General features: G+C 42.5%; 1 protein-coding gene across 1 annotated transcript; it reads right to left on the bottom strand.

The window, feature by feature from the left end:
• Positions 1 to 8,575: 8,575 nt before the first annotated feature.
• Positions 8,576 to 15,723, bottom strand: LOC309350537 (zinc finger protein 518B-like). The gene is given in 4 exon segments (XM_081877513.1): positions 8,576 to 10,632; positions 10,715 to 10,752; positions 10,754 to 10,769; positions 12,579 to 15,723. Coding segments are annotated over 4 exon segments (3,198 nt in total). The 5' UTR covers positions 15,686 to 15,723; the 3' UTR covers positions 8,576 to 10,595.
• Positions 15,724 to 21,420: the final 5,697 nt, after the last annotated feature.

The following is a 21,420-nucleotide window of genomic DNA, read 5'->3' as shown; positions in this document are numbered from 1 at the left end:
TGAATGGGGTAACTGTGCCCCTGAAGGACCAGGTGCGCAGCCTGGGAGTCATTTTGGACTCACAGCTGTCCATGGAGGCACAGGTCAAATCTGTGTCCAGGACAGCTGTTTACCAGCTCCATCTGGTACGTAGGCTGAGACCTATCTGCCTGCAGACTGTCTCGCCAGAGTAAACTAGCCTTCAGTCCTTCCCAGCCCAACCTGAAGCAATAAAAAAACCAATAAAAGGTTAGTTGAAACCAATAAAAGCATTACCAAATCAGGCAAAATTGTGAAGCTTTGGCCCCCCAAATATTCATAGTGAGGAATAGGCAAAAAAGGTGTTTCTTCTAACTTATATAAAATCAAGGTTTATATGTGAACTAGTAACCTTGTACCCAGCATAACTTTGGGATTCTAAGAGAGAGGGAGGAAATCAGCACAGCTTGAAGTCAGTGTAGAGTTTTGTTTTTTTTAAATAAATATTTATTAAAGTTTTTGAATATGAATGCACAAATAATAAACAATCTTACTTCTGTCACAAACATAGTTTCATCACTTCTTTGGACTCCCTCGCATCTCCCGCTCCCATTTACATCGTTAAAAGGTTTTTCCAAACAAATTATCAACTTGTTTACAATCTCGTGTCCACTCATTCAAATATAATCTAGCAATTCTTCCAAAAAATTTTATATTTTCTTTAGTCTCACTTATCATCAAATAAATCTAATTTAGTGGTGGCCAATTTTTTATAATCTAGCATCCTTCTTAACATTCAACCAAATTACAATGTTTTTGTAGATACATCTTAAATTTCTTCCAGTCTTCCTCAATCTTCTCTTCTCCCAGGTCTCGGATTCTGCCAGTCATCTCGGCCAGTTGCATATAGTCCATCAGCTGCATCTGCCACTCTTCCAGTGTGGGTAGATCTTGAGTTTTCCAGTTTTTTGCGATGAGTATCCTTGCTGCCGTTGTTGCATACATAAAGAATGTTCGGTCCTTCTTTAGCACCTTCTGGCCTACAATACCCAGAAGGAAGGCCTCTGGTTTCTTGGTGAAGGTATACTTAAATACCTTTTTCAGCTCATTATATATCATTTCCCAGAAGGCCTTCACCTTAGGGCATGTCCTCCAGAGGTGAAAGAATGTTCCTTCATTTTCTTTTCAACATTTACATGCAGCCGCTGGGAGAGATCATCAGGAGGTTTGGGCTGGGTGTTCATCAGTATGCGGATGATACCCAGCTCTACCTCTCTTTTAAATCAGAACCAGTGAAGGCGGTGAAGATCCTGTGTGAGTGTCTGGAGGCGGTTGGAGGATGGATGGCGGCTAACAGATTGAGGTTGAATCCTGACAAGACAGAAGTGCTGTTTTTGGGGGACAGGAGGCAGGCAGGTGTGGAGGATTCCCTGGTCCTGAATGGGGTAACTGTGCCCCTGAAGGACCAGGTGCGCAGCCTGGGAGTCATTTTGGACTCACAGCTGTCCATGGAGGCACAGGTCAAATCTGTGTCCAGGGCTGGACACAGCTCCATCTGGTACGTAGGCTGAGACCTATCTTCAAAACCCAGAAGAAACCCGTTTCGGTACTTCCGGGTTGCCTCAGGATGCAACACAAAAACACATAACCTGAAGCAGACGCAACATGAGGTATGACTGCATTAGCAGTTTTCCTGCCCCCAATGAGGGTGGCACATGTTGCAAAATTATCAGTTTCATAAAGTAACAAGCTACCATAAGTTCTCAATTAGAAGCACACTCAAGGATTTACAGGGGTACACATTATCACATTTATTGTGGCCCTTTGGGCCACTCCCACATGGAGACTGGTGCCCTCAGCAGGCCCATTATTTTCACTTAATATTTCCCTGCTGCCATCACTCCCCTTAACCAAAAATAAAGCTCTTGACCGGCATAGGACTCTACCTCTCTTTCACAAATGGCAAGTGCACAAGTAGAGAAGGCAATGCATGAAATAATTTAAAAAATCCAAAGAAAACCAGCCCTAGAAGTCCCTCTCACTCACAGTTTTCATAAAAGGTCCTCCACCAAAAAAGGATGGAGTAGCCACACCAGGTGGAATCAGCCATGATGGCACTGGCTGCTGCGCTTCTGCTTGGGCAGTTTCGTTCTAAGAGACCCTGCAAGGGATACAGCCGCAGCTGGAGGAACGGGCAGTTAAGACAGATCTAGTCCCAGGCCTTTCAAGTGATCTGGAGGGTGCAAGTTCTGGAAGCCCTGCTCTCTGCCATGCAAACCTTTATCTACCTGGCCTGGGGGGACGGGGCCAGGCTGACTCCAGCTACAAAAGCTGACTCTTGGGCAGGAACATTCTTTAGCTGGTTTTGTTGGGGGGGGGGTTGTTGTCATTATTGATATTAATTTATTGTCTATCTTTAAATTGTATTACAATTTATGGGGAAATTTGTTGCACACTTTTTGATGTGTTTTATTTATAGCTTATGACTACTTTTGCAATTATCTAAATCTCACATTGTAAGCCACCTTGACCAATGCTATTTTTCTAGAAGAAGAGGTGCCAGAACTCATCATGAACGTCTCCCCTGTTCTCTTAGAATGGCAATGGCGCCCACTTGAGAGGTGCCAGAACTGAATTCTGGTGAGTTCCAGCTGGGGGAAAAACACCCTGGTTTTAACTAGGGAAAGGTGGCTACAAATAAGATGGTGATGAAAGAATCGCACAAGACCAGCAATAATTGTTTGTTTGTTTATTTATTTTCTGTGGCAGATGACTTAATTTCAAGCCACAAGGCAGCTGTGGTTTCCCTCCATTTAAAGAGACAAAGTTTTGTCACTTTCTTGAAGTGCTGGCAGAGCCGCAAGTGTGTCCTGGACCACTGGCCCAAGGGGATGAGTTCCTGAGCGGCAGAGAGACTCCTCCAGCTTGGCTCACCAACTGTTTTTTGGCCTATCCCCAGTGGCACTCGTAACATAAAGCAGACTTGCTGGATCCCAACGACACCAGTTCATTCCTTCTTGTGAGAGTAGGTAGCCTAAGGACCCTAAAGGAAGTAGTGGAGATTCAACTCCTTTAAGCAACCCAAAGATTGTTTGAACCACCAGGCAGTTGCAAATAGGGGCACCATATGGGGCAAGGAGCCTCCCCCCCAAAAAAAAATTTCAAGGAGGGAGCCAGGCCCCCTCAATATTCTGTGGCAACGTGCACACACCATGTGACATGCTCATGTCAAACACATAAACCGCCCTTCTCTCCACTTCTATTTTATGCCCACGTTTCTGTAGGTCTTTTAGAATAATTAGGGAATACTCTTTAACTAAGGTGTGTATGTATTGTAAATTTGCTACCTGCTACTACTGTAACTGCTGTCTAAAGCAGCATTTTAATATATTCTGTCACTCCTGTTTTATATAATAAACCAACCTTTCTTTCTTTCTTTGTGTGAGAGTTTCTTGTGGGCATAAAGTAAAGGGTTAACACCTTCATAAGAAGCGCACGCCGTAACTCCAGCAAAAGAATGGAAACCTCTCAGCAATATGTATATGAACACACTGGCTGTGCACATGGGAGTCCAAGTACACACTCGTAACAGAATGACGCTGGTTATCTGGATCTGTTTTTCAGAAACAGCACTTTCAGGAGCAAGTGTTGAGAGGGAGCAGATGTGCAGAAAAAACATAGTTTAGAGCCTCAATCCAGATCAGAAGCCTGTTCCAGGTCAGAGGCCAGGAGCTATGGTACTTTTCATTCTAAAGAAAAAGGAGCCAGTTTAAAAGACCCTTTAAAGGTGTGGTTTGCCCTTAGAACTATCCTCCTTCGCTCAATCTCCAACTGCCTGAAATGTAAAACTTTCCACAAATTAATTTTCTATTGTTAATAACTTAAAATGTTGCGGGGAAAATCCTGAGAAATGACTGCTAAGTTTTGGTAGCAGACTTCTTTAAGATTCTGGACACATCACGGGTGAGAAAAATAATAAACGGACAGAGGCAAACAGAGATAAAACATAATGAAATTCATTTTCTGTACGCACAGCAAGACTGTGATAGACTCGACAGGAAGAGATCCAACAGGAAGATTATGACACAGCCCTTTCACCATCTTCAAATACTTTTTCATCTAATAGGGAGGCACTAGATCATCTTCTCAGCAATGGCATTTTTGCTTTTCCTTAAAGTACCTTTTTATGTTAGTGACAGGGAACAGTGGGTGGCTGATCATGGCGTTGGCATCATGCAAGACTTACTGCTGTTCCAATGGCAAAAAGCATCCGTTTTTGTAAGCAACTGGGGTTGTTATCCTAGTCTTCCATTTGAGAGAAGAGTTAAACCACTTAGAAATTCATGCATGCATGGTACAGCTTGGAAACAGCAAGTTAAGGCATCAGTCTAACTTCTATGCAATGTAAACAGGCAACAAATTCACATAATATTGTGCTTACTTACAATTGCAACTCCAGACACCCACTCTTTCCCTTTTCTTTCCATTCAGTCTCACTGTTCTGCAGGTTGGCCTGCAGAGCTGCCCAATTATTACATAGGTTAGAGCAGGGGTAGGCAACCTAAGGCCCGGGGGCCGGATGCAGCCCAATCACCTTCTCAATCCGGCCCACAGACGGTCCGGGAATCAGCGTGTTTTTACATGAGTAGAATGTGTCCTTTTATTTAAGATGCATCTCTGGGTTATTTGGGGGGCATAGGGATTCGTTCATATATTCTTTTTCAAAATATAGTCCAGCCCCCCACAAGGTCAGAGGGACGGTGGACCGGCCCATGGCTGAAAAAAGTTTCTGACCCCTGGGTTAGAGGCTCTTCTACAAATCATCCCACCTTCTGAGGTGGGAATATGCATTGTGGTAATGTAGCACCCTGCTTGTGGTTAACGCTTAGCTGGAATGAAATATTCAACGCAGCAATAGAGAAATTAAAATAATAATTTATTTGTCAGACAAATAAATGAGAGGCTCAGTGGTACATGGTTACCAAGCTCTGGCCTGGCCTCCTGCCATTCTGGCCAGCACTTATATTCCCTTAATCCAGCCCCCTTTGCTCCTCCTGTGGCTGCCTCTGTCCAATCAGCCTGGTTGAAATTCCTATTGGCTGTTTGGTAGAACCAATCACAAAAGATACACCCACAAAAGATACACCCACTTCCTTGCCCTTATAAGGGAGACAAAGAGCTATATATATGACATATAAGTAATAATATATCTTACATGGAATCTTAATTACCAGCTCACCTCTTGCCCTCCTTGCCCTATTGCCTTCTAAAACAAATGGTTAATCTTACATTTTTATGTTCAACAGATGTCAAGGATCTTGAGTTTCACATCAACATTGAAAGATTTCCTTCATTTAATGTTTCTAAACAAAATGCCTGACAACTATATATCAAGACTGCTTGGATGGCGTCTTCTGTCTGGCAGGGGGGCTAGGCTCATTTGCCCCTCTGGTCTCCTATTGCAATATGACTCTATGAAATAAGAATCTAGCATTTCTTAAATCCTTTGCATAATTACATTTAAGCCAATATATTTAAGCTAATATATTTCATACATTTATCATAGGTAGCCTCTTAAAAGAATAAAGCTTTTCAAAGTAAAAAGGAAGAAACTCAGTAAAACACAGCTTTTAAAAGAAGCCTCTTCAGTGTACACCTCCCCCTTTCACCCCCCTTTCCAGCCTCAAAATAAAATAGGAAGAAGCTTCTTCTTCTGCCAAGCCAGTTGCCTTTCCAACATTTAACACATTTTAACCTTTTTAACTCTCTCAGTTTAAGAAACAGCTTTAGAAGAGACTTTTCAAAAATGTTCTCTTTTTCTGTCAGCTAAATGTTTTTCCCCATTTGCCTCTGGCCTTAGAAAATTTAGCTCAAGGTTTTAACGTGAGGCTCCATGATATCATTTTACTATTTACCCATTCCTAATGGTGTTTTCTCAGCCTGCAAGGGCAGTGTATGTAATTTCCCCTTTTTATGACTTTGAGAATTGTTTTTCTACTATAAATCAATGGGGCCCTCTTGTCTTAGGAGAATGGCCAAGGTTTTCTCTGCCTGGCATGAAACATTTGAAAATCCTTTTTAAGCTCATTTTTAAATACAAGCCTTGATTGAAATATATAGAAGCTTTGATAAAAATGCAGGCTTATGGTTAGGTGCCTCAGTACCCGATCTGTACAGGTACTGCCTGCCTGGCACCAACTGCAATGTTTTCAAGTGTGATGAAAATACCCTTTTTATTTGCCCAGGCCTCACATCCACCCCAAGCCAAACTGGGGCCAGCAAGTGCACCATCCCACCTAGAGGCCCCTGTCTTAGCTAAACACAGACAATAAACCCAAACAAAACATATTGTAGTTTGTAGCATACAATGACTCTTCCTAACAGTAGAATTACAAAACTGTTGCTTGTGTATCAAATATGAAACCTGCAATGTTCACATCAAGGAGGAATGCTCCCAGAAACAGGTCTAAATTCCTCCTGCTCCTGGGAGCGAGTTATGACCCATAACCCAGGCAGGACATAAAAGAACCACTGGCCAGGATAGGGGAGAAGTGTAGAGTTCCTTCTAGCACATACCTGGCATTTGGATTGGGAAACTGCTCTAAGCAGATGTCGTAGCTGACACTGAAACCCTGCTCTCCACCCTCCTATAGAGTTATATGACGTCTGGGTGCACACAAAATCCTCAGATATGCCTGGGAATGCTTGAGTCCCCACTCACCCCCCGTCTCCAAAACCAAGAACTTCTACCAGGTCAACGCTCACCTTCTTCCTCAGACTGCATCTTCTTCTTTGGTGGACAGGGGAGGCTATAGCAACCTCACTGGTGATCCTGTCTGCTTTGGAGATTGGAGGGACACTCTCTTCTATAGTGGTGATCTCTGCCGCTTTGTGCCCGAACTCAAACTTACTATTACTATGTATTCATTTTTAATAGTAAATGCCAAACTCTGGTGCCTTGGAGAAGAATCACTGAAACCACCTGCTACCCACAATGCACTATAGCAGTGTTTCCCAACCTTGGGCCTCCAGCTGTTTTTGGACTACAACTCCCATCATCCCTAGCTAGCAAGACCAGTGGTCAGGGATGATGGGAATTGTAGTTCAAAAGCAGCTGGCGGCCCAAGGTTGGGAAACACGGCACTATAGTACATGTTCTCTTTTTTGTAATCTTTTAAGATGTGGCAGACACAGCCAGGACTCACCAGCGCCTAGTCCCAGAAGCACAGCCCAATTCTGACAATCATATTGCAGTCTTTGCTTCCTCAAAGTAGCATCCAAGTCAGACAAGATATGGAAAGAGAGCTGACTCTACTGCTTCTGACAGGAGGTGCCTCAGAATATCCAAATATATCAAAAGTGGATGACGGATGAACACTTCAGTGGATTAGGGCCGACACAGGCAAATAGAAAAAGCAAAGTGCAAATGGCGCTTTTCAGGGCGGTCTATGCATGTATGCAATGCAGAAGCAGCCGTGCTTTTCCCTCCACCCATCACACAGAGCATACATGTACATCACAACCAGCAATATTTTGAATGCACTGCTTAGGTCCCCACCCATGTACTGTGTGGGTTTGCACTGTTGTTGCTGTTTTTCCAGCAGAGGAAGGGGTAACGGAAGAACCTCACATGCAGTAAAGTTTAACAGAAAAGCAGATATTGACAAGGCAAAGCAGAAGACTCCCAAGAAACCAAGGGGGCATCTTTTGCACAAGCAGAGCTCCAGGTTACACCATGTAAGGCATAGCATAAGAAACACAGCAGTAATCTGACTAGGCCTAGTGGAAGCATTTCTAGCAGAGCTCCTCTCCATCAGGATGTTGTCAGCGGCTCCTGGCTGGTTGCTCAGGAAAGTATAAGTATAAAAGTTTCTTACTGTCCTGTTTTATTTCAGTCTTTACAGAGAGAGGCTATAGAACCCAGCCTCTTGGATAATGGCATTGTCCTGAGTGATTTTCCACACACACACCCATCTCTCCCACTTCCTCATTCATCTCCTATACAAGTACTGCTAGGTGCCCTCTGTCTTTGAGCTCTTTGCTCTCCTACTTTTAAGGCTCGCCAGGTTCTGGGAGAGGAAGGGTCTGGAATGCTTTCTAAAGACACTGGGTCAGCCAGGTGTTGTTCTGGCTCTCCAACTATTTCCCAGCTTTCCCCCTTACCTGCCTCTGAGCTGCCACCTCCCTCAGACCCCTGCTGTTAATCTACATTGTCTTCCTCTTCCTCCTCCCTGGAAAGATCAGGCTGGGGAGGCGGTTTCCACCATTCCTCCTCCTCTGCCCAGTCCCAGACAGTCTCCCTGTGAATAACTTGACACAGAACTGGCTCCATTGGGTGGGAGTCCTTTAACTGTTGAGCGGGATGAGAAGCAAGGCATAGCCAGGCAGAGGTTCAGTTAAAGTGGCAATGTAACAAGGGCAGCTCCGGCTTTCTCATGAGAGTTGCTCATGCATCTCTAAGGCTTATGGCATCCCACAGATGCTGCAACTAAGATTCCAGTGCCTTCTACCACCTGCCCAACCACATCTGGATAAACGAGACTTAATGGAACATTGGTTCCCTTCAAAAAGCAGCGTTTGGAGTATACTGGAAAAGGAATTACCATGAAACTTGCAATACAATTAGCAATTTACTAAAAGTTAGCCTTTTAAAATAAAACAGTGTCTATATTATGAACAATATACAATTTAGAGGAACTAATCATATGGCTATACTGTACAAAGTGTTCTGTTTACAGGATCCTCTGGAGACAAAGCATTACAATATTTCCTAGGGACACAGGTGGTGTTATGGTCTATACCACCGAGCATCTTGGGCTTGCCGATCGTAAGGTGGGCAGTTCAAATCCGCACGACAGGGTGAGCTCCCGTTGCTCTGCCCCAGCTTCTGTCCAACTAGCAATTTGATAGCATACCAGCACAAAAGAGATAAATAGGTACCACTGCAGCAGGAAGGGAAATGCCATTTCTGTGCACTCTGGTTTCCACCATGGTGTCCTGTTGCACCAGAAGCAGGTTTAGTCATGCTGGCCACATGACCTGGAAAGCTGTCTGTGGACAAACGCCAGCTCCCTCGGCCTGAAAGTGGAGATAAGTACTGCACCCCATAGTCAAATTTGACTGGACTTAACTGTCCAGGAGACCTTTACCTTTACAATATTTATGCCATATCTAATGTGCTTATAAAGCTGTACTGATTTCAAACCCTCCATTTTCGCTGCGCCAGTCCATTCCAAAGAACATTTCTTCCTGATGTCAGACAAGGCAATATTCACACAATTGACAGTTTTACTTTTTAAAAGCCATCCACATTTTTCCTAATGGCAAGAGCGGCTTCTCATCTGTTCTGGCCCTAGGTTGCAATCTTATACTTTTCTGGGAACAAAGACCACCAAATAACAGGACTTAGTTCTGAACAAACACGCATGGTAGTACCCTGGAATATGAATGTCCTAGTTGTTCCAGTATCACATATGTAAAGATGAAGTATTGTCCATCTTGTTCTAATTAAAAGGTTATAGGACTGTTGAAACAACCTAGACTAAAAAAAAACAAGCAATTGCTAGCCTGTGAGGTACTAACATAGATGAGGTTAAATTTCATGCACGTTGCTCATGAACCTTGATATTCAGATCTCAAAACTGAGGCTCTGCTGCCCCAGACTAAGGCAGGCAAGACTTTTTAAAGGAATAAAGGAGGAAATAAGCAAGCGACAGCCAAAAAGGGCTTTGCCAATCTGCATATCCAAGGTTGCTATGAAACCAGAGAACATCAGCCATGAAATCAGGCACTGAAAGAGGTGAGAGGTGGGCGCAGGGCAGGTTTAACCACATTCACGACCCATTGCACTATTACAGCCTTAGCTGCTAATTGACCAAGCAAAGCAGGCAAAACTTTAGTTCTTGTCATCCTTTTCAGTCACTGAAATACATCAGATTCTTACAACTTTTCAAGTACTTGCAGTGGTGTGAAAGGCAGACATGAGAACTGACCCAAAGAACAGCCATTTCAGCCATAACTGAAAGAGGGGAGGGGAAGAGAAGAGTCTGGTAAAGAACTTCTACTGAAGTGATCAGCAGATACTTTGATTGAACCAGGCATTCAGTTTTAACACTGTATTACAAAGAATTTAATTTTTAAAAGACCAGCCATAAAATGTGCTTTGTGAAAGTTTCAGAAGATAAAATATTTAGGGTCCAGAAGCACAAAAATATCCAACTTAAAAACATTAGAAAAGATGTCAAAATTGCAACCACCCCAAGTATTCCATTTTTCATGTTGTGATTGAAGTCCAAACATGTAATAGCTTCTTCTTTCTTTCTTTCTTTTTTTTTCTTTTTCCAAGTAAAAGTAGAGTGGCTGTTGAAATGTGTTCATCATTCTTAATAAGAGAGTTGATGCTGAACTTTCTTTTGTAACAAGGCAATTTTTTAAAAAATGCCTTCTTCTATTGGGATTTTATTTCAAAGTCTTGACTGCCAATCTCTTTAATTGTCAGAAAAGTCCCCTATATTCAGGCCTTGGCACAACTGCACTGCTTTACGAACTAGACCAAAAAGAGCAAGAAGTTCTCCTGCTGAAGTTCTATGGAAATGAATGAGAGCTGTGCAAGAGCACTGTCTTCTTGCAGTGCTTCTTCACACAAGGCACTTTCCTGAGCAGACTGCACCCTTGCTGTTTAAACAGATGATGAAAAAAGAAAACAAGATAAATGAAACCTGAATCGATAGTGGCAAAGCGATTATTATATACTTACATTTCCCTGAACAGGCTGAAGCTTTTGCATAGATGCTGCCTGGTCACTGTCCTTCCTAATGAACAAAATGGATACCAGCAAATGGTTACCAATAAGCAGACCTTGATTCCCTAAGATCAGAGGACTGTTCCAAAAGAATGTCTCCGAACAACGCAAACAGGCCACAACACAGCAAATGTAGAACAATGTAAAGCAGCGCACATTGGGACCAAACATCTTAGCTTTGCAAATAGCACCGATGGGGTCCTAAATTTGTGGTAATCTGTCAGAAAAGAATACAGTGGTACCTTGGTTCTCGAACAGCCTGGTTCTTGAACAGCCTTAGAACCCGAACGTCACAAACCCGGAAGTGAGCATTCTGGTTCTCGGTTTTGTTTTTGTTTTTTTGTTTTTTGTTTTTTTGAAGTTGAACGTGTCCTGAGCTTCCATTTTTAGTGTTGTGTTTCTGTTGTTAGAGAAATCACGCTGGCTGGGCCAGTGAGGAAAAGCATCCCAGCTGCTTTAACACGTGCGCGAGAGAGATTAAAATATTGCACTGATTGGGGCGGTGGGGAAAAGCATTTTAGGGGTAGTTTTTCAACAACCTGGAATGGATTAATCCGTTTTGCATTACTTTCTATGGTAAAGAACCCCTTGGTTTTGGAATGTTTTGGTTTTGGAACAGACTTCCGGAACAGATTAAGTTCGAGAATCAAGGTACAGTACCACTGTAACAGAATTGTAGACTTAACAAAAGCAACAGAGAGCTGCCCTCAGACCTAATCCAGCCATTCCTGAAAACCTACCGTATTTTTCGCTCTATAAGATGCACCAGACCACAAGATGCACCTAGTTTTTGGAGGAGGAAAACAAGAAAAAAAATATTCTGAATCTCAGAAGCCAGAACAGCAAGAGGGATCGCTGCGCAGTGAAAGCAGCAATCCCGCTTGCTGTTCTGGCTTCTGGGATAGCTGCGCAGCCTGAATTCGCTCCATAAGACGCACACACATTTCCCCTTACTTTTTAGGAGGGAAAAAGTGAGTCTTATAGAGCAAAAAATACGGTATTCTCTCAGTTTCCTGCTTCATGGCAACTAACCACAGAGCATGCCACACATTCCACATTGGCCAAGCATCAAATCTGATGCTCAAAGGGACTTGAAGATCTGCATGTCAAGATAAAATTAGGACAAAGAAAAATGATGACAGGAGGGAATGACACAGAAAAACAGTCCCTTTAAATTTCACCTGGCATGCCAAAGGGGTGAGAAAATTATAAAGAAGAGCTCTGTTGGAGAAGACCAAAGCCCCATCTAGTCCAGCGTTGTTTTCACAGTGACTGACCAGAATGAATGAATGAATGAATGGGGAAGACTGTGTGCATGCGAATGAATGGCCCTCGACTCTGAAAAGGTTGACCCTGCACTAAATGCATCCAAAACCTGAGGTGAAATACTACAACATTTTACTAGAAGCATTTGTTTTCAGTTCTTTTCTACTAGATCAGTTTCCTTATGGTACCGCACATAGTCAACATTCTCTTTGCTCCAACGTTTTCCTGCCCTCCCTCCCTGGCTCACGCTTATTGACTGTAGTTCAATTTCTAATCTCACAGGATTACTTATGCTGGTCCCATTTCATTAACACAGGATCACATTTCTACCATCAACACTAGCAGAATACTAGAGCAACTATCTTTCTTTCTTCTATGACTAAAATGCTGGCCTAGAACAAACACAGTTACAATACACGGGCACCAACACGTGATTCTACTGGGCTGAATTGTACTAAATTGTTCCAGGACTGCTCTGTAAAATAGGACACTAGAATTTGTAATCAGTGTTTCTCACTTTTCACTTTCTAATGAAAATGAAAGGATGTCCCACCCTTTTGTGGCTTCCAGAAAATGTTTCTGCCCATGATTTATCCATTCTTCTTGCTCAGCATACACCCTACTACAAAACCAGCATTTAAACATTTGTTTTGATGCTTCTGCTATTGACGAATCCACCTCCTTGCAGTTATTTTTGTGCACCTTCTTTCGTGTCATTCTTACTTTTTTCTGTTGTTTCACTTGAGATGATCTATCAAAAGTCTGAAAAGTCAGTCTTTTATAATGTCGTTTCACACTGAGACAACTAATAGTTCTTTCTGATAAAATTGCTTTCAGGACATTGCCTTTGTACTTATTGATAACCTTCATGATATTAATTATTTCTGGTGAATCAACATCAGGGTGGTTTAAGACAACTACTGGCTGGTTACGATGAGGGCATTTTATTAGCTGATCACTTTTGAATGCTACAAGCCTAAGGCATCTCATGAGAGTGGGCACCTCTGTAAGGAAGCGTTCCTCTTGAGCTGTGAGTCTCTTCTGGGGCAAAGTGTTTGCAGAATGTGCTCGCTTAGCTTTGTTCTGGGGCTCTCCACCTTTCACGGCCCTTTTGCTTAGCCCACTTGGGCTGCTGCCTTTTTGACATGACAACATACCATTTTGTTGGCCGATACTTGGCACAGAACTAAAAGAGTGGCAAGTGTGACTATGTGACACACAGCGATTTCTAGAAACCTCATTAACTTCATTCTCAGCTGGCAAAGTTGGACCTTTGTCAAGTCTGGCAGAAACACAGCAAGGAACTGGCCTTGGGATAAACATTTTGTTGCAATATCGAGAAGGGGAAGGTGACATTTCATCACCATTTTGTTTTTCACTTGGGGCCTCAGAACTACTGCAGTTTAGCACTCTCAGTACAGTTCCTTGAGGAATGAAAGCCGGAGAAACAGTGTTTGTTTTTGTAATCACCCTGGTTTTAGTTTTAGCCTCTTTAAGTGTTTCCAATGGTTGTTCTTGCTTATTAGAACACTCATTAGAAAAAGCGGCACCCTTTGGTCTCCGAGGAGAAGGCACAAGTTCTTGTTCAGATATCATATTTGAGCTAGTTTTTTCACTCTTTTTTTCTGGCGATAACACTTTCTCCTTAGAGGCTTGGCTGTTACTGTGTCTTAATGAAGCAGCTAATTGAGATTTCACATTCGATTCAACAGCAGACATCAGCTGAGCAATCTTTCTGCACAACAACGATGTGGACCTTTTCTTCTGTAATGTATCATCCCACTTAATTCCTTCCGGGATATTTACAGCGCCAGAGCTGAGGGAAAACACAGATGAGATGACCGGACCATCTACTGAATCACCTTCATATTTTATACTGTGTGCTTCCACTTCCATATTATCTTTCTTTCTTTTCACATTAATTCCATTTATCACATCTAAGACATTCTCAGACTCCTCTGAAGCTAGAGACTTATTCTGCTGTGACACTGCAGCTCTTTCAAAAGGGTGAAACAAATGGGAATCAAACAAATGTGTTTTTGCAGCTACTCTAAGCTCATTCCATTGTTCTTCTTTGGCATTGGTTAAAGTGAAGCGCATGTTACCGAATACGGAGGAAGGTGGTAAACTATTGTTTTTCTGGACAGTGTCTAACAAATCACTTTGGGACTTGTTCTTATCTTCGGAAGAGGGAGCTGCTAGGCGTATGGCTGGATCTGAACTGGAAGTTAAGTGTTTATTTTCTGAACATTTTCCCTTTTGAAAGAGTTCTGGGCAATATGTTTTTTCAGAAGAAAACTCTGCTAAAGGTGGTATAAGATCATATTCTCTCTGTGTGTTTTCTTTGCAAATAGCATTTTCCTCCTGGGTATTTATCAAGCTGCAGTTCAAAGTAGTAGAACTGGCAGAATGCAGACAGTTCTTGTCATTCTCGTTATCTAAAGCACAGGACTCAAGAGTTGGGGGCACACAGTTATTTATCGTTTTTTCTTCTTGTTCTGCACACTGGTTTCCAGATTCTATTTTTTTAGAATTCATAGCTTCAGAGGTAGTTCCTTTCGAAGGAATGAGTTTCAGAATCAACTGCTGTGTACCATTATTTCTTTTAATTTCTACGATTTGTGCCAAACAATTATGTGGAACACAAAATTGGGCAGGTGCAACCACTGTTAATGGCATTCCAGGTGTTATAGGCCCTTTTTTTGGAGAATAAACTTCAACTTCCATCAATACATCTTCATTTTTATGGATTCTGACATCAGATAGTTTATATACATTTTTATCTTGTATGAAGGCTGTACTTTGACCACATTCATCATAAACCGATGATGAATCAATTTCAGGTGTTTCATCTTTAATCCCACAAATCTGAGATAAACGTGAAGGTGTGGACTGCAGAGGAGCTTCTAGGCCATGTTTCTTCCACTCCAAATTATGCTCTGGTGAACAATTTCGTTTTTGATCAACTTTTGCAACTGAAATCATTTCTTGCTTCTCAGTTGCGTGTAATCTTTTTGTGTGTTTGACAATATAATCATGCCTAACTGCACCATAGTCACAGTATTTGCACTGGTATGGAAATCTCCCAGTATGTTTCACTGTATGCCTTTGGAATTCCCCTTTGGTGTAAGACACCCAATCGCACTGGGAACAAATAAATTTGATCTTTTCATGTTGAGCTACATGTTTCTTATGTTGTAAGAGATCCTTTGTGGAAAATCGGCATTTGTCACAATAATATTTGTCTGGCTGAAAGTTTTTTACTTTGAAGGCTCTTCGAGGCTTACTCGGGGACATTTTCTCTTGGGCTTCAGTGTCCAATGCAACTGCAGGCACAATCTGAAAACTGAGAGTGGACAGCACACTCAACGGGCACTTGCTACAGACATGGTAGTCATTTTCAATATCTTGGCATTTCTGCTGATGCAACTGTGGTGCCCAAATGTCTTGCACACATCTACGCTTAATACAACTTATTGGATACAATTCACTTTCCTCAGCTTCTTTATATGCAAAATTGCAGTTTTCATCATTTGCCTTTATTGTATTTGCTTTATCAACTTTTGTTTGCTTTGGCAATGTAGTCAATGACCTAGGCCCTTTGTTCCCTTGGCTGGCAGTTAATATTGGTAAGACTTTTCTTGTTTTCTTCAGCTGCATTTCAAAAGCTGATCTTGCACCGATTCACCTGCTTCAGATGTGACATTCATCCCAAAGCTGCTGCAAAGGAAGAATATGAAGAAGAGTTTCTAAATAAGTATATGCAACTCCTCACATTTTAATTCAACAACAATACTCACTCGCAAGCACTTTGCATGGAAATAAGTCCCATGGATTTCAATGGAAAATTCTTCCAAGTAAGCGTGCTTGGATCAGTCTTTAAAAACTGTTGTATGAACATAGGGCTCTTCCTTATGATTGGGAACCCTGTTTGTATTTTTTTATTTATTTTATTTTTTAATGAATTGCTTCCCATGAAGCATCCTGAAACAATAAATAAGCACCATTTCAAATTGTATACAGATGAAGGCAGAAATAAGAATCTCCACTTAATACATGAACATACCCATATATATCTTCTGCAGTCTTCTCCAAGTGTTTGGCATGGTTTGAGATACAAATGAGGAAAAAACAAAACCCTGTGGTTTGGATCCAGAGGTCCTGCCATGCAAACTATGGATGGGTTGTTGCCCATTTCCCCCCTCTTTCCCCTAAAAGCATTCTGGAAGGCACCATGTACTTGCCCTTGGTGCTCAGGTAGGTGGGCACAAAAGACACCCAAACACTGCAGAAGACCAGCATGCTGAAGGTGATCAGCTTGGCTTCGTTGAAGGAGCCAGGCAGCTTCCTGGCTAGGAAAGCCACCGTGAAGCAGGTGGCAGCCAAGAAGCCCAGGTAGCCGAGGGCAACGTAGAACATGGCCACAGACCCTTCGTTGCATTGCAGGATGATCTCTTCCACCTGGGAGCGCATGTCGGGCTCTGGGAATGGGGGAGAAGAGCCCAGCCAGATGGTGCAGATGAGAACGTGCCCCCCAGAACAGGAGATGACAATGGAGTTGGCCAGACTCTGGCCCAGCCATCTCCTCAGCCTGTTCCCGGGCTTTGTGGCCAGGAAGGCCAGCACCACTGTGATGGTCTTTGCCAAGACAGAAGAAACAGCAACTGAGAAGATGATGCTGAAGGCCGTTTGTCGGAGAAGGCAGGTCTCTTTCCTTGGGCGCCCGATAAGAGGAAGGAGGACCAAAAGGAAAGCAGGAGGGAGACGAGCAGGATGTAGGAGAGGTCCCGGTTGTTGGCTTTGACAATGGGGGTTTCCTTGTATTTAATGAAGATTCCCAACACAGTGTCTGCTGTTAAGGACAAGAAGAGGGCAATGGAAGCTAAAACCATTCCCAAATATTCTCCATAAGTCAGGAAGGTGGTAATCTTGGGGACACATTGATCTCTGTCCTTATTTGAATGGTGATCTTCTGAGCATTTGGTGCAATGTTCTGCATCTGTGGAAGATAAAAAGAATGGCTGTAGCATCACTTACATCCCTCATGATCGGTGCTTATTACGTTTTGAAGAAATCCTAGAGATTTCTTCCTTATGATCATTCCTTTCAACTCTCTTCCAGGATGTAATGAAGGGGATTAATCCTAAAGAAGTTGAGGAAGGAGCCACATTCCACAATGTCTGCAGAATTCTCACAAAAAGTGGGTGAGACTGGATTTCTGCCCTGTGTTTACTCTCTCCAGAAATTTCTTCCCCCTTGGAGTCACCCACCTTCCTGGGCGGAGAAGGTCCCTTCCGCACACCGAGCACAAGCATAGCAGCAAATGGGCTTTCCTTCTAGAACCACCTTGGCATATCCAGGCTGACATCTTTCTGTACACCTGGAACGAGGTACGGCCTAACCAGAAAGACAAGAAGGTGCAACAAAGAGGAACAGTTAGGAGTATTTGTGGGTATGTAATTCACTCATACAGTGAATTCAAACGGATCTCTGGAATGCAGCCTTTGAATCCCTCTTCAGGGTCCTTTCTGTCGGGAAATCAAGCCCATATCAGGAGAAACTGGCAACTCTCCAAGGCACCCGGCATGATTCCCTGTTGACCTCCCTGGCTGCATTCCCCAGCAGGCGCAGGCAAGGTCTCGATCGGTGATTCTTCTCAAACGTGAGAAGAACACCCCCCCTCTTTCCTGCCCCCTGGCAGGGGAAAGAGATAGACAGAAACGTATTTACATGCCTTTATTTCTGTCTTTGCAGCGTTACAAAAAACATGACTGCTGTCTTCAAACTATAGCTGTGTAGAGACAAAACACTTCCTGTACTTCCAGGACAGGAATAAACGGAAGAGCTCATATTACACTCTGAGCTAATTCCGGTGCTTCGCACTGTGAGTTGACTGTCCCTCTGTTTCCCACGGACAGTCCCAACATTCCCATCATGTTTACTTTTCAAGCTAGCACTTTGCAGCTGCATTGCATCCATATCGTAACAGTTTCTACCCCCCACTGACCATTGGGGTGACCAGAATATCTTTTTCTTCGTAATTCGTTCAGGACAACTGAGGTTTGCGCCACAGAACTCTGTTTCCTCTTCTCCGTTTACCTGCTTCCCTGCTTAATAAATCTTCAAAGAAAATGGCAATGGAGTCTGAAATGCGATTTCCCAAATTTCAGGATTCTGATAATCTCTCAACCACTAATTAAGATAAATTTAATACGAGTCTCCCAAGATGGCGTCGTTAGAAGAAGCATTGATTTGAGCTCCGTGTTAGTTGTGCGGTTTTTATTAGTTTATATTAGTTTTTACTAGTTTTATCAGCTTTTTTATTACCTTCATCAGCATTTTTATTATTTTTACAAAAAAAGGATCTCTGCAGCTGCTGGGAAACACTTCACTGGCAGGCAGGCTGAGTTAAGCCAAAGACATATTAAGAAAAACTGCGCTCGGAAAGCCCTATGGGAACTCCCGTTCGTGTGTCGCCGCTCTCTACTCTAATTGTTTTAAGTGATAAGGAAGATTAACAGCTGAAGGAAACCTGCTGTGAACTTCTACTGCAGCCGAGTTCGGAATCCAGACCAAGCTCGAAGCTGCATGACGAGAAACTCCCCTGTTCAAGGTGAGGCCTTTGTGAGTTTCCCTTTCATCTGAGAGTTTCCCTTTCATCTGAGACCGAACTGCGGTGGGCCCTGCGATAAGCTTTGAAGAAGAATCTTATATTAGTCTTAGTCCTGGTGGAAGTAGGACTTCAAAGGAATGGTCTGTGTTGCTTACTGGTAGTCTCCTTGTAGATCTAAATAGACCTAAATTGCCGGCCTGTGAGGGTGAGGGTGAAGACGCCGACTTTCATATGAACAGGCAGCGAAATATACCCCCATTGCAAGTGCTGGCTGGCTAGAAGGAAATATTTATCACCTGAGTTGACGTTGAAATACTATCCCCCCTCTTCTCGATATCTGAACCATGGGATATGGGAAACGTCTTAGAGATCCCGAGGAGATGGTCCCCGCTCCCTTTCCGAGATCAAAGCAAATAAGGGTCGAACCATGTCACTTTAAAGAAGGGAGTAATCTACTGGATTGTTCCTACATGGTAGAAACGCAGAACCGTTTCAACCCACTGATTGACTGCGCGTCAGCACTTAAAGACGAAGAGCGAATAATTCCACAAACAACAAGCGATGCGGCCAACAGTAAGAGTGTAGTCTCTCCTCAGAAGGAGGAACTGGTCCTTGGCACGGCCAATCATATGACATTTGAACAGTCCCATTTAATAATCAAAACCTTGCACTGTATATTCAAAAGACTAGATGATCTTTCGTCCCAGCTGCACAGCCTCCAACAAAAGCTAGTTACTACTTCCCCAGCGTCAGCCGGTGTTAAGTCCCTTGAAGAGAGGAAGGGGACGAGGAGTTTGTCCTTAAATAACAAGCGTACTGACAAATTTAAATACAACCTTAACCTTCAATTAGGTCATCAATCCTTGATCTTAACACCAAGGAAAGTGAGCCTAACTATACAAAATGGGGTCCCAAGATGGAGAACTCTGGGGGGTGCCAAGGATCTCTTAAAGGTGCTTTTAAATATGGAGGCAACACAAATTGACCTCTGTGCAATCCTCCCCCTTGTCCATCATCATAAATCTCAGAGAGTCCTGCTTGCGTTCCAATCCACAAAAATTCCCACTATCATACTACGCAAGAAAGCATTTTTGTTTCGCTGTGGGATAGTACCAACGAGAGCTTTTATTTATTTTTTTTATAATATTTTTATTGAGTTTATAAGATACAGAAAAAAAAGAATAAAAGACAAATATAAGAAATAATATAGAAAAGTTACGAATTTCCATGATCTTTTTTTTCAGCCAATCTAATGGACTTCCCCACATCTTCCTAACTCTGCGTTCTCTGTGATACGAAACATCAGCAATTTGTTAACTTATTTCAAAACTTATTGCATCTTTCATTTTATCATGTTACCTAGTTTCCAAAATGTTATAACCCAAGTCTTATACGTTTTAGCTTAAACATAATAAAGTTATTTCATTGTTCCACCTCTGACTTCTTGTACCTTAATTTCCATTTCATTAATTTACAATTGCTGAAGCTAGAATTTCCTAAAAAGTGCATTTTTTAACATTCATACAACTTATAGTGTTTTTTCAAATAGTCTTTAAATTTTTCCCAGTCCTCCTCGATTTTTTCTTCTCCCAAGTCTTGGATTCTGCCAGTCATTTCGGCCAGTTCCATATAGTCCATCAACTGCATCTGCCATTCCTCCAGCGTGGGTAAATCTTGTGTCTTCCAATGCTTAGCAATCAGGATCCTTGCTGCTGTGGTAGCATACATAAAAAAAGTTCTATCTTTCTTAAGTACTCTCTGGTCCACAATGCCCAGAAGAAAGGCCTCCGGTTTCTTAGGTAAGGTAAGTCTAAGTACCTTTTTTAGTTCATTATGAATCATCTCCCAAAAGGCCTTCACTTTCGGGCAAGTCCACCAGAGGTGAAAGAATGTCCCTTCCGCCTCTTTACATTTCCAACATTTATTGTCAGACAGGTGATATATCTTAGCAAGTTTGACTGGGGTCATGTACCACCGGTATATCATTTTCATAATATTTTCCTTCAAGGCACTACATGCCGTAAATTTCATTCCGGTGTTCCATAACCTTTCCCAGTCTTCAAACATAATATTGTGCCCCAAGTCCTGCGCCCATTTTATCATGGCGGATTTGACTGTCTCATCCTGTGTATTCCATTTAAGCAGCAAGTTATACATTCTCGAAAGTAATTTATTTTTTGGCTCTAACAATTCTGTCTCTAATTTCGATTTTTCCACCTGGAATCCAACCTTTTTGTCCACTTTAAAAACCTCCTGGATTTGAGCATAGTGCAACCAATCTCGCACCTTGTTTTTTAATTTTTCCAAGCTCAGCAACCTCCAATTGTCTCCGATTTTTTCAATTATTTCCCAATATTTAGGCCAGTAGGCTTCCATGTTAAGTCTCTTACGTGCCTTGGCCTCCACCGGTGAGAGCCACCTCGGAGTCTTACTCTCCAATAAGTCCTTATATTTTGTCCAGACCATCAAAATTGCTCTTCTGACAATATGGTTTTTAAACAATTTGTGAACTTAAACCTTGTCATACTACAAATATGCATGCCACCCAAAAGCATTATCAAACCCTTCCAGATCTAGGACATCGGTGTTCTCCAGTAAGATCCAATCTTTCAACCAGCAGAAGGCTGCAGATTCATAATATAACCTCAAGTCTGGCAGGGCAAATCCCCCTCTTTCTTTCGCATCAGTTAGTATTTTAAACTTTATTCGGGGCTTTTTGCCCTGCCAAACAAACTTGGAAATATCCTTCTGCCACTTTCCAAAACATTCCACTTTGTCCACG

The sequence above is a fragment of the Podarcis erhardii genome (assembly GCF_964252035.2).
Source record: "Podarcis erhardii genome assembly, chromosome: 9".
NCBI classification, from domain to species: Eukaryota; Metazoa; Chordata; class Lepidosauria; order Squamata; family Lacertidae; genus Podarcis; species Podarcis erhardii.
Note: the sequence above shows the minus strand (reverse complement) of the source record. Positions and strands in the feature narration are given on the sequence as shown.